This window comes from Caretta caretta, chromosome 2 (genome assembly GCF_965140235.1).
Source record: "Caretta caretta isolate rCarCar2 chromosome 2, rCarCar1.hap1, whole genome shotgun sequence".
Classification (NCBI taxonomy): domain Eukaryota; kingdom Metazoa; phylum Chordata; order Testudines; family Cheloniidae; genus Caretta; species Caretta caretta.
In genome coordinates this window covers 76,876,400-76,896,249 of record NC_134207.1, presented here as the reverse complement: position 1 = coordinate 76,896,249, position 19,850 = coordinate 76,876,400, and the positions used below count along the sequence as shown (strand labels likewise).

At 42.1% G+C, this 19,850-nt stretch overlaps 1 protein-coding gene across 2 annotated transcripts in view; it reads left to right on the top strand.

Annotated features, from left to right (window-relative positions):
* The window catches only part of MEP1B (meprin A subunit beta), a 61,604-nt gene extending 44,934 nt beyond the window's left edge, over positions 1–16,670 (top strand). Inside the window, exon 11 of one of the 2 annotated variants that reach the window (XM_075125249.1) lies at positions 11,972–16,670. In XM_075125249.1, coding sequence (XP_074981350.1) covers positions 11,972–12,292 — 321 coding nt within the window. In that variant the 3' untranslated portion in view covers positions 12,293–16,670. The remainder of the gene's footprint in view (positions 1–11,971) is intronic. The other variant, XM_075125250.1, reaches the window with a different exon arrangement.
* Positions 16,671–19,850: the final 3,180 nt, after the last annotated feature.

Sequence of the window (19,850 nt, the reverse complement as noted above, 5' to 3'; positions counted from 1 at the left end):
ACTTCAAATATCAGTAATATGTTATTTCCAGCTTCCGTGACTTGTATTTTATACTCGCCCACCCCCCAAAAAATAAAAGTTTTCATATGAAGACCATGAAAGATTAAACTTTGAATGTAATTTAAAACTTGAAAGCTATTAAAAAGTGATAATTTAGGCTAGATAAAAGCAAGAGCATTGACCTAGCATTTTTAATTATTCTAGGAATGATGATCTTCTGTATTGGACCCCATGTGTTGCAAGCAGCACAAAAACAAAAGTTGAAGCACTTAAATAGACCTTTACAATGAGACTAAACTAGTAGTTTAAGCCTTAACATTTTAAGAATCTGGTGGGAAGTCTCCTTTGCATTCTAGAATTCAGATATTTTATTCCAGCATTTCCTTTTGTCCCACCTAGTTTCAAAACCATGCCTCAACGATTAACTGCCAAAATGCTCTCCCTGGACCCAGGCTAACATGTATGTTGCTAGTGTACAAAAAATATTGCAAGTGAAGAAAGTCATGTTGATTTCAAACTCAAATTAGAAACAAGAAAGAGAACACTGACTTTAGAAACAGAAGTGTAATAGAGTGTAAAGGACAGACCCTGGACTTCATAAGAATGCTACATTTTACAGAACCAAGCTATTTTAGTACAATAGTTATAAAGAACTGGAAAAAACCAAAACAATCTTTGTCCATTGCAATAAGACTAGAACGGTGAAGGGATGGTCACACTTTTCTGACAGGTATGATAGAACCTCCCAAATTAGAGACTTTCCCTTATGATTACTAGATTCCCTAGCTCCTGAATCCTCATGGAATAATTGGCATCTGTTATATATTCTTCAGAGAAATGTACCTGAATTTCCTGTTCCCTGAACATTCCATGAAGATTTTTTTTTAAAGCTGTATTCCTATTACAACTGTTCCAAAGAATTAGTTCAATGTCCATCCCAGCATTTTGTTTTACTAACGACAGAAGTTTGATGGATATTGCTTTGGGTCAAAAGGCCCTGTAGATTCATTAAATGTCTAGCATGAATATTAATGGCTGCACACATAATGTGCCTTCATACATTGCAAGGTATTTCCTTCACGCTCCTATACAGGCCCCTTTAGACAAGAAAAGATGGGACTACTATTTTTAACTGAGTTAGTTAAAATGTAGGCAGTAAACTGTACACAAAGTATCATTTTGATGACACCAGTAACTGCCCATGCAAGTTATCCATTTGAAAAGAAAAGGGAAGCATTTTTTAAAGAGATTCTGGAAGGATTTAATACTCTCATTATTTCATGTTAATCCATTTTTAAAGACAAGTTACCAAAACAACTTGATCAGTTTGATATGTATAAGAAAGTTGTTATTTCTACCAAGAGGTATCAAGTACCACGTTGGTATCACTAAGTTAACATACTTTAATTATGAAGACCTAAAAGAAGTGATATTTGCAAATGAAGCAGTAACTGAACTTTTACCATGCCTACCCGTAACAGAAGTCTAGTTTCACAAACTTGATAGAGACACTGATGGACCATTCTTGAAATCAGTGAGTGTTTTGCCAGAGGAAGGAGTGCAGGATTAGGTTCTACATTTATTGCCCATTATGACTCCACAAGTTATGAACATAAAAGAGATGTCAAGCAAACGGGAAAGCGTGGGACAAAATAGAGACTGTAAAAGCGTGCCCCAAAATAAAATACATTGATCCTGAGACAGTAACAAACATTTTTGTAAAAGACAAAATGATGTGAGTCATTGTACTAGTTTGGCTTTTACTTTCTTACTAATGCATAACAGAAGAATATAGGCATATTTTGTGATTCCCCATAATTCTATTTGTGGTTCTCCATGATTAGTCCGCCACAGTTTAAAGTAGAGGGCACTACCAGTTAAAAGATCTTTCGGGTCTCTTGTTAACTTGTAAGCTGCTGACAGTGTCTGCATAAAGCTTGTAAACCGCGCAATTGCTCTAAGCGATACTTTGTAATTTGATATTGACATTTTGTGACAACAACTGTTCTTAGAAATGACACAGAGACTCCCACCCTCTGTAGTTTTATCTGGCTTTACATATTAAAAAACAGTGAGTCTCAAATGAATTAGCAACACCCCGAAAGTTAAAGAGACAGTAGAATAACTGTGATTAAGATAAAGAATGTATGTGAATGAATGATTGGTTCAGATGATAAATGAATGGTTGGGAAGGTGCCAGCCTAGGAATTCAGTATCGATCAGCCAAAGAATGTGCAGAGTGGAGACAACCAGAGGACCCCCTGCAGGGCAGACTGGAATCCACCCAACAGCCTCAAGGATGGGAGAGCCAAAGAACAAGATAACATCTGGCAGCACGGAGCCGTCAGGAATGTGCCATCTGCTGATTGATTCAGCAACAGCATGATGAAGCAATTCCCATAGACTGGCCTAGGAAGAAATTCCTATAAAAATGGACTCTAGAAACTGAGAACTTCGAGTTTGGTTCTGCTGCCACCCTCCAGGAGCATTGGATGTGCTTCTGACATGGACTCGGATCCACTCTCGTATACAGGCTACCTGGCCAGTATTCTGTCACGGGCAACTGCTAGGCTGGTAACTATTACAACTAAGCAGAACTTGTGTGAATGAATGTATGAATGGATATGTGTATAAATAAGGTATAAGTAAGGAATAGTAGTGACATAGAATTGTGTGTTTTTACAAAAAATGCGGCATTTTGCCTTATCCCCATTACAAGATCCTGTTGGTCTCATTTTTATGATATAACATAATTGGTGGAGAATTGCGAAAGGGGGAATATTGGTAAAATACCTCAGTTATTGTAAACATTGGTGTGCACACTGCCAAGTGATTTGGCATAATATGATCGGGTTAACCAAACCTGCTGGCCTCTGGGAAGGTAGCAGGGGAAAGTGTATAATATAAGATTAAGCTACGATTACCGGGTCCCAATCCTATTGTTCACTGAAGTATCGGGACAACAAGAAGGTCCAAGAGCCAGGTTAAGCTACTTGCTGGAACAAGGAGTAGCAGGATCAGGGAATCTAGGCTGTGTCACTCGCTGAGTAAAGATCGGGAGTGACAAAGAAGCCACTCACTGAGCAAAGTTCAGGGGTAACGGGGGAAATTAAAGATTTGTTAGGATGTTGAGGAAAAGACAGGGAAAATCAGTTACAGAAGGAGGAATGGAACTGAAAGGAGCTCCAACCTCACCTTTCATTAAAGAAATTACACCTTTCAAACAAGTCCTTCAAAAATATGGGCATAGTCTGTGGAGTGAACAAGCCCTTGTAGATGTCTGTACTATTTCAAACCTAGAGGATAGATTGGCTCAATACATTCTCATGTACAAACCTTCTAGCACTGCCAAACGAGACGCGGCAGCAATTTGGCTATTATGGGAGACATGTAATGACAGTTACTTCCGCTTAGCTACCTGCAAAGAAAATAACATCTCTCTGCACGAAAAGCTAATCAATTAGAAAAAGGGATAGAAAATTGGAAAGTAATGGCAATAAACTCACAAAGTCAGATGGAAATGATAAAGGAAGCACTGCAGGAATGCAAAGGTGAAGAAAGATTCCTGACAGAACAAGTTACTGCACTTAAAGAATTAGAAAGCGAAAAACAAGCCCTAATTAAAGAAAATCAGGTCCTACAAGGGATGCTTAAAAAGTTAACATTGGAACAAGGCAGAACCCCCGTAAACCACAATCGCTGCGAATCCATTATTAAGCAGCTAAAACTAAAATTGGGCTTCACTACCCGCCAAATAGCGGCCATTAGTTCAGGAGAATGGGACCCTGCCAACCTTAAACTGAAATCAGATTGGGAAGAAGCAGCCTGGGACCCCCAGGAAATTTGGGAAGGAGACATTTGGGATGACCTAAAGGAAAGTCCTACAGCCCTGGTGGCCACTTTAGAACGGCGCACCATAACTGCCCCCAGAGCAGACGCCAAGGGCAGGGGTAACGAACAAATTACAACTGTCCCGGTGTCAGCAGCTGACCTAAAGGCAATTGCTGACCACCTAGGAACTCTGAGTAGAGAATCCTTCTTTTGGTGGTGTACCGATGCCTTCCTACTAGCCGGGAGAGAAAAATTAACTACTACAGAAATTTACCGGCTTATGGGGATATGTGCGGCACCAGAAATAAGAGCGACTCTGGTCCGCATTTAAGTAGATGAAGCTGCCAACAAATTATCTTTAATGGCAATCTTCGGGGAACAAATAGGGAGAGAAATTTTATAGCCCAAGCTGTAGCTTCCACCCAGGGTCCCAATGAGGACCCGGAAAACTACCTCACCCGATGGGCATTAATGCAGGTAATGTCCGGTCTAGTAACAGTGACTGGTATTACCAATCTGTACACATTACCATTCCCCGTCTCATCCCTGAGAGATTGTGTCGTGTCACTACTACCGTATTATTCAGGGAAACTCGCTGTTTGGCAGGACGGGCACCCCGCTACTCTAGAAGAATTAAGGAGGATGGTGCAACAAATCACCATGCATGCGGGGCCAAAACCTAATATAAAAAAGGAAAGAGTTGCATATGTGGCAGCCATGGAGCCAACAATTACTTATTCAAATGAGAGCGGAACAAAGGGAGTTGTAGGACCCTGTGGAGGCTACTCAAGGGGGAGGTCTCAAGGTCGGGGAAACTATAAGCCAAGAAGGAAATTGTATCCAGAATTACCCAAAACTAAAACAACCGAGGGAAGTAACCAGCCTCAGGGATGTTCTGATAAGCCCGGTTCAGATATGCGCTGTATGACATGGAGATTGTTAATGCAGTTTGGGGGAGATTGGGAAAAATGGGACAGGGCTCCCATGACTGATATCATGAGGGAAATCCTAAGGCTGCAAAGCTATCAAAGGAATGTATTGGGGATAACCACCCCGAGCGTCCCTCTAATGGATTTGCCTCCTCCCCTGGCAGAGGACCAAGAATACTTGGAGGGAAGCCTGCTGAACGTAGAATCTCCACCTGGCATAGGAGCACAGCAGTGGAGATTAATAGGAAAGTTGACCTGGGATCCAGGAGGGAGACCCCACATATACGTTCAGCAAGGTAATCAAGCTCCTACCCTAGCCCTGATTGACACCGGAGCCTCAGTCTCCCTGATTAGAGCAACCCCCGCACTGGCAAAAAGGGGCAGGAAGTGATCCTGCAATCATTTCAGGGGAAACCCAGCATAGGACAAGAATGATTATAAGTCCCTTTCACGGTACAAGGTTTTCCCTTCTTGGTACAATGCTTTAACACAACCGGGAATTTAGTCCAAACAAAATATATAACTAATGATGTAATTCTGGGAACAGACGGGCTGTTTAAAAATAACATCATAATTGACTTACCCCAGAGTGCCCTATGGAGTCTGGAAGCCGTCTCCCCTTTTCTACCAACAGAAAGGCAAAACAACATTGTTGCCAAAAGAGGAAACCAACTGATCGCAGCCCTTGCCACCGAACAGAAGGAGGAGTGGTGTGCAATGTTTCCCACGGTCTGGATCCAGAAGAGGACAGATTGTGGTAAAATCAATGCTTGTGTCAAAATTATAGGTGAACTGGTGCAACCCCAGAAACAGTACCACTACCCCAAGGAAGCTGAAGCACAATTGGTCCAGATCATCAAGAACCTGGAAGAACAGGATGTTATCAGGAAAACGAACTCTCCCTTCAACTCCCCCATACGGCCAGTCATGAAGGCACACGGGCAATCCTGGCAACTGACTATTGATTACAGAAGGATCAACAAAGGAAGCATACCCATGGCCCCCATCGTGGCAGATATGACACAAGTTATCCAAAAGGTACAAGCCACCTCCAGGTACTTTTCAGTTATAGATCTGGCTAACTGTTTCTTTGCAATACCATTACACCCTGATTCACAGGATCTGTTTGCCTTCACCATAAGGGATCAGCAATACACTTTTCAGCTTTCAGAGGAACAGCCGTGTTAGTCTGTATTCGCAAAAAGAAAAGGAGTACTTGTGGCACCTTAGAGACTAACCAATTTATTTGAGCATGAGCTTTCGTGAGCTACAGCTCACTTCATCAGATGTTTACCGTGGAAACTGCAGCAGACTTTATATACACACAGAAATCATGAAACAATACCTCCTCCCACCCCACTGTCCTGCTGGTAATAGCTTATCTAAAGTGATCAACAGGTGGGCCATTTCCAGCACAAATCCAGGTTTTCTCACCCTCCACCCCCCCACACAAATTCACTCTCCTGCTGGTGCTAGCCCATCCAAAGTGACAACTCTTTACATAATCAAGTCGGGCTATTTCCTGCATAGATCAAGGTTTTCTCACATCCCCCCACCCCCATACACACACAAACTCACTCTCCTGCTGGTAATAGCTCATCTAAACTGACCACTCTCCAGGTTTAAATCCAAGTTAAACCAGAACATCTTGGGGGGGGGGGGGGTAGGAAAAAACAAGAGGAAACAGGCTACCTTGCATAATGACTTAGCCACTCCCAGTCTCTATTTAAGCCTAAATTAATAGTATCCAATTTGCAAATGAATTCCAATTCAGCAGTTTCTCGCTGGAGTCTGGATTTGAAGTTTTTTTGTTTTAAGATAGCGACCTTCATGTCTGTGATTGCGTGACCAGAGAGATTGAAGTGTTCTCCGACTGGTTTATGAATGTTATAATTCTTGACATCTGATTTGTGTCCATTTATTCTTTTACGTAGAGACTGTCCAGTTTGACCAATGTACATGGCAGAGGGGCATTGCTGGCACATGATGGCATATATCACATTGGTGGATGTGCAGGTGAACGAGCCTCTGATAGTGTGGCTGATGTTATTAGGCCCTGTGATGGTGTCCCCTGAATAGATATGTGGGCACAATTGGCAACGGGCTTTGTTGCAAGGATAAGTTCCTGGGTTAGTGGTTCTGTTGTGTGGTATGTGGTTGTTGGTGAGTATTTGCTTCAGGTTGCGGGGCTGTCTGTAGGCAAGGACTGGCCTGTCTCCCAAGACTTGTGAGAGTGTTGGGTCATCCTTTAGGATAGGTTGTAGATCCTTAATAATGCGTTGGAGGGGTTTTAGTTGGGGGCTGAAGGTGACCGCTAGTGGCGTTCTGTTATTTTCTTTGTTAGGCCTGTCCTGTAGTAGGTAACTTCTGGGAACTCTTCTGGCTCTATCAATCTGTTTCTTTACTTCTGCAGGTGGGTATTGTAGTTGTAAGAAAGCTTGACAGAGATCTTGTAGGTGTTTGTCTCTGTCTGAGGGGTTGGAGCAAATGCGGTTGTATCGCAGAGCTTGGCTGTAGACGATGGATCGTGTGGTGTGGTCAGGGTGAAAGCTGGAGGCATGCAGGTAGGAATAGCGGTCAGTAGGTTTCCGGTATAGGGTGGTGTTTATGTGGCCATTGTTTATTAGCACTGTAGTGTCCAGGAAGTGGATCTCTTGTGTGGACTGGACCAGGCTGAGGTTGGTGGTGGGATGGAAATTGTTGAAATCATGGTGGAATTCCTCAAGGGCTTCTTTTCCATGGGTCCAGATGATGAAGATGTCATCAATATAGCGCAAGTAGAGTAGGGGCTTTAGGGGACGAGAGCTGAGGAAGCGTTGTTCTAAATCAGCCATAAAAATGTTGGCATACTGTGGGGCCATGCGGGTACCCATAGCAGTGCCGCTGATCTGAAGGTATACATTGTCCCCAAATGTGAAATAGTTATGGGTAAGGACAAAGTCACAAAGTTCAGCCACCAGGTTAGCCGTGACATTATCGGGGATAGTGTTCTTGACGGCTTGTAGTCCATCTTTGTGTGGAATGTTGGTGTAGAGGGCTTCTACATTCATAGTAGCCAGGATGGTGTTATCAGGAAGATCACCGATGGATTGAAGTTTCCTCAGGAAGTCAGTGGTGTCTCGAAGGTAGCTGGGAGTGCTGGTAGCGTAGGGCCTGAGGAGGGAGTCTACATAGCCAGACAATCCTGCTGTCAGGGTGCCAATGCCTGAGATGATGGGGCGCCCAGGATTTCCAGGTTTATGGATCTTGGGTAGTAGATAGAATATCCCAGGTCGGGGTTCCAGGGGTGTGTCTGTGCGGATTTGATCTTGTGCTTTTTCAGGAAGTTTCTTGAGCAAATGCTGTAGTTGCTTTTGGTAACTCTCAGTGGGATCATAGGGTAATGGCTTGTAGAAACTCGTGTTGGAGAGCTGCCGAGCAGCCTCTTGTTCATATTCCGACCTATTCATGATGACAACAGCACCTCCTTTGTCAGCCTTTTTGATTATGATGTCAGAGTTGTTTCTGAGGCTGTGGATGGCATTGCGTTCCGCATGGCTGAGGTTATGGGGCAAGTGATGCTGCTTTTCCACAATTTCAGCCCGTGCACGTCGGCGGAAGCACTCTATGTAGAAGTCCAGTCTGCTGTTTCGACCTTCAGGAGGAGTCCATCTAGAATCCCTCTTTCTGTAGTGTTGGCAGGGAGACCTCTGTGGATTAGTATGTTGTTCAGAGGTATTTTGGAAATATTCCTTGAGACGGAGACGTCGAAAATAGGATTCTAGGTCACCACAGAACTGTATCATGTTCGTGGGGGTGGAGGGGCAGAAGGAGAGGCCCCGAGATAGAACAGCTGCTTCTGCTGGGCTGAGAGTATAGTTGGATAGGTTAACAATATTGCTAGGTGGGGTGAGGGAACCATTGCCCCTCTGCCATGTACATTGGTCAAACTGGACAGTCTCTACGTAAAAGAATAAATGGACACAAATCAGATGTCAAGAATTATAACATTCATAAACCAGTCGGAGAACACTTCAATCTCTCTGGTCACGCAATCACAGACATGAAGGTCGCTATCTTAAAACAAAAAAACTTCAAATCCAGACTCCAGCGAGAAACTGCTGAATTGGAATTCATTTGCAAATTGGATACTATTAATTTAGGCTTAAATAGAGACTGGGAGTGGCTAAGTCATTATGCAAGGTAGCCTGTTTCCTCTTGTTTTTTCCTACCCCCCCCCCCAAGATGTTCTGGTTTAACTTGGATTTAAACCTGGAGAGTGGTCAGTTTAGATGAGCTATTACCAGCAGGAGAGTGAGTTTGTGTGTGTATGGGGGTGGGGGGATGTGAGAAAACCTTGATCTATGCAGGAAATAGCCCGACTTGATTATGTAAAGAGTTGTCACTTTGGATGGGCTAGCACCAGCAGGAGAGTGAATTTGTGTGGGGGGGTGGAGGGTGAGAAAACCTGGATTTGTGCTGGAAATGGCCCACCTGTTGATCACTTTAGATAAGCTATTACCAGCAGGACAGTGGGGTGGGAGGAGGTATTGTTTCATGATTTCTGTGTGTATATAAAGTCTGCTGCAGTTTCCACGGTAAACATCTGATGAAGTGAGCTGTAGCTCACGAAAGCTCATGCTCAAATAAATTGGTTAGTCTCTAAGGTGCCACAAGTACTCCTTTTCTTTTTACGCTTTTCAGCATTTGCCCCAAGGATTTCAAGACTCTCCGGCTATCACCCACAGACATGTGTTAGATATGTTGGACCGGTTAAGTCCGTCAGATCGACCACTCATCTTTTCCTATGTGGATGATATTTTGGTTTTCGGAGAACTCGAGACGCAGGTACAAAAACTTACAGAGGACGTCCTCGCACTAATCCAGGACACCGAATTCAAGGTAAGCCTGGAAAAAGCACAATTAGTGCAAACCCAGGTCATTTACCTAGGTATTATCATTGGCCAGGAGGGAAGGCAGGTAGATCAAAGGAAGGTAAGGCCACTAATTGAAATGCCAGCCCCTACCGATGTACACTCATTAAGGGTTTTGTTGGGAGGATTCAACTTTTTACAGCCCCATATCTATAAATATGCAGAGATCACCCTTCCTTTATGGAAACTGCTGAAGAAAAGACACATTGGGAATGGGGTCCAGACCAGGATACTGCTTTAAATACCCTGAAACAAAAAGCCCGAACCGCCCCTGCTTTACGCTTCCCGGACGAATCTAAACCATTTGTCATCCGGTTAGCAGCTAATGAAGTGGCCATGGCGGCCACTCGCCTATAACAAAATGAAAATCAGAAATTGGTACCTGTGGTATACGAATCTAAGAAATTGCAGGGAGCCGAACTAAATTTTGACGCTCGCGAACGTGAGTGCCTGACAGCTGTATGGGCAGTTCAGTCCTTTGAGCCGCTTACCAGTGCCCCGATTACTATACAAAGCGCACACACGCCTCTGAAATACATCCTATCTGGGAAATTAATAAGAGGCAGGGTGTCCAACACCAGGATGGCACAATGGACTCTAACCCTGGTAAACAGGGGAGTCCGGGCTGACACAGTATCCAAATCTGACATGATGACTCATGCTCTTATCAAAACGGGGACAAGGCATGAATGTCCGGTAGTCACACTAGAACAGAGAATCGCACAAGCCCAAGCGTCCCCCCTTGAAGAATTAGATACCATGGGTTGGGAGAGACATATTTGGTTCACCGACGGCAGTTCCACGGTGGTTCACGGTAAAAAGAGAATCAGATATGCAGCCATAAACTTAGAAGAAGAGGTGCTAAAGGGGTATTTGGATCACAGCTCAACACAACATGCCGAACTCCATGCAATATACCAAGTCTTAAAACAGTATGAAACAGAGATCTGCCCTAAGACTGTATACATCTATGCTGACAGCAACTATTGTGTAAACAGGGTGCAATATTGGATGTTTGATTGGCAAAGAAATGATTGGAAAGCTGCGGACGGTAAAGAAATAGCATACGTAGATGAATGGAAATGGATTTATGCCTGGGTTCTCTCTCATCCCAACCAGTTAAAAATCAAACAAGTAAAGGCACATGTGAAAGGCTCGGCAGTTGAAACTGTATGGAATAACCGTGCCAACACTATAGCCAGAGATTATGAAGGGATAGCAGCGGTAACCCGAAGACAGGAACAGAAAGTATTAGAATCAGTCCGCATCCTAGGAAGAATTGAAAGGCAGGAACTGATGAATATAGCTCACCAGTTCATGCATGAAGGAGTGGAAGGGACGCTGGGAAGGTTAAAGCAAGTGACAGAATGGAGGGGGATGAGAGATGATGTAGAAACGTGGGTCAGGAATTGTGTACAGTGCGCCAAAAATAAAGCTCGACCCCCCCACACCAGCCCCAAATGCTCCATCAGAGGGGGCTGGGTCCCTGGCATAGAATCCAAATTGACTTCATTGACAAATTGTCAAGGAGTAGAGAAGGGAGGGTCAACGCTTTCCCCACCAGGAACAATAGCGCTCGCACTGCTGCTAAAAAGCTGTTCTCTGAAGTAGTTTGCAGACATGGGACTCCTGAAATTATTGATTCAGACAACAGAGGGTCATTTGTGGGAAACATATTTACCCTAATGCTTAAAGCCTTGGGGGTGTCACACAAACTCCACGTCTCATACAGACCCCAGTCCTCAGGACAAGTGGAAAGAATGAACCACACCATTAAAGAAGCCCTCAGAAAAGTTGTAGATCATACCAGTAAAAACTGGCCTGAAAAGCTGCCACTAATACTGGCAGCCATCCGCAGCAGTAACAGGCTAAAAACTAAAATCCAGCCATACCAGATCCTCTTCGGACAGGCAGTGAGGCTGGTCATTAACTCCAAGCAAGCGGCAGATACAGAGACAAACAATCCGCTTGGAACTCATGAGCATTGGCAGTGGTTAAAACAGTTACAGGAAGATAAAGCCACCCTCCAGCACAGGGTGAGCCAAGCCATTGAGCTCATGCATAAAAAGATGGATCAAAAGAAAACTGGGGACTCCCTACTATGGGAGCCAGGGGATCAGGTAATGTATTTAAAGTTGGACAAAAGGGATCACACACTGGAGTCAAAGTGGGCCGGTCCCTACTCCATAGTTGATCACCTCAGCCCTCTCATTTACCGCATAAACAAAAATAGCAAATTAAAGTGGGTTCACGTTTCACAAATCAATTAATTCTGTTCCGTTGTAATTATATTTTCAGACACAACACCCCAACAACAACTGCGAACCAGGAGCTGTGAACGTGGTGTGTTTTTATTTCTGCAGGACTGTTGGGCACAGAATACTGCTGCTTAGACCGCCAGTTAAAAAGAGAGGCAGAACAATGCTTCGAATGAAATGGAAAACAGAACTGCAGCAGGCAAGTCAGTTCTTGGTCTGGATCAAAGCATTCGCCCTAATCACGGTGGTAAAGACACAACCTAAACCCAAAGGAAAAATACATCCATGCCCATCCATAACAATGATATCCATGCTCCAGGATACCTGGGACAAGGTGAAACAATTCTCACTGCCTTACTGATACATAACAACTCACAAACAGACAACGTACCATGGACCCCAGTACAACAACCAGATATACATTTAAGATGGGTTGATTTTAATACTAATCTTACATTAACACCTTTAGGGGAAACTCAGGTATATGTTGGGGAAGGGGAACTGGGGCTACAAGCAAATATTTCAGTCCCCGTAGGAAAGGAAAAACATTGGATGGTGGGGGTACGAACAGAAGGGTATGTGGGAGATACCGCCATGCTTTCTGACTACCCCTCACTCCCTTATGCATGGGATGAATTCGTAAAATCAGGGATCCTTGTAACAGTAATCGTAGTATACTGCCCGAGTCACACACATGCAATACCATTCCCTGATGGGTGTTACTGGAAATGGGAGAAAGAACATGTGTTTATAAGAAACACCCGTTACATATGGCAAAACCTGCCTTATTTAAGGTCCAAACTACTCCAGTGAAAGTCTTGGTGAGCCCCCTTCTGGTAGAAGTAAAAATTGACGTGGATTGGACACGATTAAATGTCTCAAGAGTAGAGCCCAAGTCTATGCCCTTTTATCCGATGAAGTGAGCTGTAGCTCACGAAAGCTTATGCTCAGATAAATTTGTTAGTCTCTAAGGTGCCACAAGTCCTCCTTTCCTTTTTGCAGATACAGACTAAAACTGCTGCTACTCTGAAACCTCTCCCTATACTGTTAGCCTGGATGAGGATGCACAAATTATCCCTCCCAGATACGCCTCACCCCAGAACTAAAAGAGATATTATGGATACCATGCTGGGGGGGTTTGGAGCGGGAGCGGAACTTGCCAACTCAGTGGATTTGGAAACTATTAAGAACAAATTAAGCTCCCTGGCTCGACTGCAGGACAGCCTGATACAAAAACAAATACATGCCAATGTAGAATTGGTCTGGGTAACCTAAAAGCCAGATGGAATCTTTGACAAAGGGTTAATACTACCACATGACTTATGCATAAGAAAAATTTAGAAATAGGAAACTACATGGCCATAGCTATGGGATGCACTGAAATGCAGATACTTGCCCTAGCTACTTTGGAACATGAAATGTTCTGGGTAATATCAGAAAATATTAAGGTTTTGATGCATTTGTTAAAACAAAAAGAGATAATTGTTTGACACTTATCAATATGAATGGATGCAATACGTTATGCAATACGATATAATAACACTAGCATGAGGAGGAGGAGGGGGACAATAAAAATAACTCATCAATGCACTATTAACTCTACAGACTCTTACTATTAATAAGATATTGATGTCTCCTCTAATGCGTGTCCCATTGTTGAGAACTTTCTCATTACTTCCAAGTAACATACACAAAATGGCTTTTTTAATATACTCATGGCCACAAATGCTTGGTGCTAAAGACTTGCTTAAATGGTCAAAGATATCCTGTTTAAGAAACAGGAAACACTTAAATTGCATATTATCAACATTAGAATGGAATCTCATTATCCATTAGACTCTGTTAGTGCAATTTGTAATATACTTTAGTTTGAGCTTTGCAGAATTGCCTGATCTTTGCCACACCATCAGCTGAGAATGTGGTGCTATTTCTTTGCTCATCAGTTTTGATATTATTAGCCAGCCTTATTGTGCTAGATATTTTTTACCCAGATGCAAAGAAAATTACGTAAATTAACTATTAAACAAATACTGGAATGAAGACTATTGTCTTCATGACACAAGAGCCGCTTGGGAAAAAAGAGGGCAAAGAATCAAATTCTTGGTTTTAAAATGGTTATTAGATTTATCCTTTTTACTATGCCTTAATGAAGGAAATCCTCCCCTAAAAAGAGGATTTAATGAAGTCTCAACATCAGAATAGCATAGTTTTCCAGCATTTGGGATTTTTCTCTCCCCTCTTCCTCCCTGCCATCCTCCCATTCTCCCCACCTCAAAAATAACCTGATTAAGCCATGTTTTCCATGCTGTAAGAGGTACCCAACTACAGAATGGATTTTTGAGTTTTGGGAGAGGATTTCTACTTGAGGGAAATGAAAGAGAATGACAAGCAGGTTTTTTATTTGTTTTCAAAGAGGCTTGCACTTAGTCATGTACAGCTGACCAAACAACTCTTTTAAGCTATGCTGCAAATCAGAAGAAATATTTTGAAAACAAGCTGCATTTCTGGACCATAAAAGCAATGGAACACACCTTGATTTGTGGCCTCTAAAGTTATCTCTCTTTAATTTGTTCTCTTTACTCTATAAACTACTTCTGAGAAAAGAATATATAAGAAAGTTACTTTTAAAAAGGTGTAATGAGAAAATGCTTCCTGCCAAGTTATCCAAATGAAATATAAATAAAGTTGTTGTTCATGCAGAGCACAGACCTAAACTTGACTGCAAAGGGTTGGTATATTTCTTTAGAATTGTTGGAATGGAGGAAAAAAAAGGTTTTCTATTTCACAGTTAAAACAACTTAAATTGAGCACAAATTACCTCCTACCTAAATGTGCCAGAGGTAAGGTTTCCTTTCTTGGATGGGAGGCAGTAATATTTCCCACTACCTGAACTCTGTCTCCAGGTTTACATATGTTCACCAGATCATCATAAGTAATAATATCCACAGAGTGAGGAAGCTGACCAGCTGGTACTTTTTCAGTCATTCCAGAGGACTGGAAAAGGGCAAATATAGTGCCCATCTATAAAAAGCGGACTAAGGACAACCCAGGGAATTACAGTCAGTCAGCTTAACTTCAGTATCTGGAAAGATAATGGAGCACATAATTAAGCAGTCAATCTGAAAACTTCTAAAGACAGTCAGCATGGATTTGTCAAGAACAAATTGCGTCAAACCAACCTGATAGCTTTCTTTGACAGGGTAACAGGCCTTTTGGATGGGGGGAAGTGGTATATATGGTATATCTTGACTTTAGTGAGGCTTTTGATACTGTTTCGCATGACCTTCTCCTAAAGAAACTAGGGAAATACAACCTAGATGGAGCTACTTTAATGTGGGTGCATAACTGGCTGGAAAACAGTTCCCAGAGAGTAGTTATTAGTGGTTCACAGTCAAACTGGAAGGGCATAACGAGGGAGGTCCTGCAGGGAGCAGTTCTGGGTCCAGTTCAGTTCAATATCTTCATCAGTGATTTAGATGATGACATAGAGAGTACATTTAAAAAGTTTGCAGATGATACCAAGCTGGGAGGGGTTGAAAGTGATTTGGAGGATAGGATTAAAATTCCAAATGAGCTGGACAAATTAGAGAAATGGTCTGAAATAAATAGGATGAAATTCAGTAAGGACAAATGCAAAGTACTCCACTTAGGAAGGAACAATTAGTTGCACACATACAAAATGGGAAAGGACTGCCTAGGAAGGAGTACTACAGAAAGGGATCTGGGGGTCATAGTGGATGACAGGATAAATATGAGTCAACAGTGTAACACTGTTGCAAAAAAAAGCAAACATCATTCTGGGATGTATAAGCAGGAGTATTGTAAGCAAGACACGAGAATTAATTCTTCCACTCTACTCTGCACTGATTAGACCTCAACTAAAGGTCCAGTTCCGGGCACCACATTTCAGGAAAGATGTGGACAATTGGAGAAAGTCCATAGAAAAGCAACAAAAATGATTAAATGTCTAGAAAACGATCTCTGAGGATAGGACTAGACGCAATGGACTTAAATTGCAGCAAGAGCAGTTTAAGTTGTATATTAGGAAAAACTTCCTACCTGTTAAGGCGATTAAGCCCTGGAACAAATATCCTAGCTTGGCTGTGGAATCTCCGTCATTGGAGATTTTTAAGAGCTGGTTACGCAAACATCTATCAAGGAAGGTCTAGATAATACTTAGTCCCTCCATAAGAGCAAGGGATTGGACTAAATCAGCAGTTCTCAACCAAAGGTCCGGGGTCCCCTGGGCGGCCGCGAGTAGGTTTCAGGGGGTTCGCCAAAATATACAGGAGAGCGGGTCTGGGCATTAGACTCACTGGGGCCCAGGGCAGAACGCCGAAGCCTGATCCTGACTCCTGGGGCTGAAGCCAAAGCCCAAGCAACGTAACTTTGCGGGGCCCCTTGTGGGGGACCCCACACAATTGCCCTGCTTGCTGCCCCCTAATGCTGGCCCTGGCTTTTAATCTATTGTATATGCAGAAAACCAGTTGTTGTGGGCCGTGGAGTTTTATAGCATGGGAGACGGGGGCTCAGAAAGAAAATGGTTGAGAACCCCTGGACTGGACGACCTCTTGAGGTCCCTGCCAGCCCTATGATTCTATTATTTCCAGCATACTGATAACTTGCTGATCCCTGCAGATGAATAACCCATACTCTGTTTCTAAAGAATTATTTTCTTCATCTGTGAAAGGTGGACATTGTACTAGGTATCGTCATCGATGGCATGCTATGCTATTAGTTTTTAATTAAAATTTTTACAACACACTTTATGTTTGTTGCATGTGCTGTGTTTGAGAGTTGTGAGATCAGTATATCTTCTTTCAAGTGTCTTTTTTTATAGCAGGACACCAACAAACACTTTGTATAACTTTAGGTGTCATCAAGAAGTCTAGTTAGTAAAGTCATACGCTGGCTTTGTTTTAGTAGTAATTATAGACGTCAATCACAGAAGTAACAATACTTGAAATCATGTTTACAAGAAATCATTTATTTTAATATTTTTATTAATATAAGATGATCTTCTGTGGTTTATATACCCAACACTAAGTTGTTATGCACCTAAGTCATTCCCTACATAAAGTTAAAAATCTCATTCATTCATTCATTGTTAAGAGGGCCATTTCAATTTGTAGTTTCAATTTGGAGAGACATGGTCAACCAAATATATTTAGATCTGGTTTTGAGAGCATTTTTATGACTTCTTCCATCTGTGCCCCTCCCTGCCCCCCAAAAAAGATAATTTAGCTACTTAATATGATCACCCTTTGCAGAAATTTTAAACTGAATGTTCCCTTCCTAGGTATGCAACATCTTTGCACTTTTCCACCCAGGAGAACAAGGGGGAAGGAGGAGCATCACTGTCATAGTCACAGCACATAATGGTACAAGTAGGATGAGAATCACTTTGCTAAATTATTTGAATAAGAACTAAGGTTACACCAGCCACATGTGTACATGACAGGATTCATTCCCTCCCATCTCCACCCCACAACGCTTGGTGCTCCACAAACGCACCCATTTCCACATGAGCTTACAGTCAAGGATTCCAATCCAAGAAATCCATGCTGATAAACTCTTACAGTAGCACGGAGCCGCACTCAAATCAGTTTCCAGAATAACAGCCGTGTTAGTCTGTGTTCGCAAAAAGAAAAGGAGTACGTGTGGCACCTTAGAGACGAACCAATTTGAGCATAAGCTTTCGTGAGCTACAGCTCACTTCATCGGATGCATACTGTGGAAAGTATAGAAGATCTTTTTATACACACAAAGCATGAAAAAATACCTCCCCCCACCCCACTCTCCTGCTGGTAATAGCTTATCTAAATTGATCTCTCTCCTTACAATGTGTATGATAATCAAGTTGGGCCGTTTCCAGCACAAAGCCAGGGTTTCACAGAAGTAGAGGGGCCTGCCTATGCAGGTGTGATTATAGAATCAGGACCCAAGATGACAAGTGACACAGAAAGGGTGGGAGGAGAGGGCTATATTTTTATATATACACCCCTTTCAAGCAGCAGGGAAATAAAGCCTAATCAAAAGGTACCTAAACGTTCAAAATAATTACATTTGATCACAAATCCTTCCACCCAGACCAAGCTACCAAGGAAATGAGCTGACAGGATATGAGGAGAGACATGATTTGCTCCAAAGTTTCCTTCTAATCCAACACTGAACTCTTTGGACTTTTTTGGAATAGGTTGCATCAATGGAAGCGACAAAATCTTTTAATGCTTTTCAGAGAGCAATCAGCAATGCATCAATCAACCAGCTGCAATATAAAATAATTAAACCAGGGAAAGCTGCTACAGTAGTCTTACTTAAAAATCCTGAAAACCTTTACATTTTGGGGATTTGATGGCACTGGCTAAAGCCAAACACGTTGGTACAGGGACAGAAACTACACAGTCGTCTTAACATAGCGCAACTAAATATACCTCTTCCATTTCCTGAACAGCAACAGCTTAACTTTATGAGGACTTGTTGTTGTAGCAGATCACAAGAAAACAAGCCTAAACCCAAATTCATTTAACTCCTAGGAAAATTGTATTGGAACCCTGGTCTCTAGTGGCTAGCCAGTCACCCTCTACTTTTATATATGAAAATATAGAAAATAAATTGAGCTATTAACAGAATTTATCTTACTAAACAGAATTAAATCCAAGTGAAGATCACAAAGGGACACAGTTAAAGAAAAATGCATTCAAGAAATCCTTACCTGTGCGACTAGACTTTGATTTTAAAGAAACCCTTACCATTTTAATCTAGGCTACTTTTCACATTTGTTTACCTTTTCCACTTCACTCTGCTTGGACAGAGCATATACATTAACCAGTTTCACTTCCTGTTTATAGATCAGTTTCATTTTCCTATCACCACATAGAAGCACAGTATTATGTTAATGTTTTCACTATTGCAGGAGAAATGTTTAAATCCTATTAACCCTGTATGTTGATTTTTAAAAAGAGGCCAAGGACAATATTTTTACTTGTGCTCAATCTTGTAAAATCTTATTTAACAAAATCAAAATATGTGGGCCTAGCCATCTTTTCAGCACCCCTTTAATAATGTGTCAATTTTACAGAGTACTCCTTCACATTCATTTGAAACATGTAATGATCAGTTTTAAACATTACATAAATAGTAAAGCTGTCTCATTGTGGAATACAGCTATGTATAAATACCTCCCAAGTATTTACAATGTATTTAAAAAGAGGATGAGTTGAGTTATAACCAACCCTAAAAAAAGGTCAAATAATTCCATTACTATAACTAGAAACGTGTTTAAGAACTCAACTTGCAAGGGTTAACACAGAACGATAAATAATGGCTCATACATAAAGCATGTCATTGGAGCAGAGCTCCATTGGAAGGACTCTTTGTAATTTATGGGGAGTCTCATTTTCCTGACTGAAATGATATTTATCACTAAGAATTCCTGTATGGTTCCAGATTGTTTGATTTCCGTGGGAGTTTTGTCTGATGGGTGTAGGATCCAGCCCACTGAGGCAAATATCACAAAACAGAGTCAGGGAGACCTTGATCTATTAAGAAAGAGGACAAGTTAGCAACGAGTATTTCATACTACATATTCAGAGGCCTTAAACCAGAATCTTTTTGTTTCCTTGTAGGTCTTTCTAATTATACAGAGCAGAATGCACAAGTATAAAAGGAGTATGATGGTGTTCTGCAGGCTACTGCATTACAGGGGTTCTCAAACTTTTTGATGGGATCCTCTTTGAAAATATTTCAGGCTGTTATGACCAATGGTGAGCTGGAGCCGGTTCGCACCAGTTCATGCAAACCGGTTGTTAAATTTAGAAGCCGGTTTAGAACCAGTTGTTAAAGGTTTGGGCAAACTCTGGTCCGCAGGACCATCCTCTCCGGCCCGCCTGAGCTCCTGGCTGGGGAGGCTCCCCTTG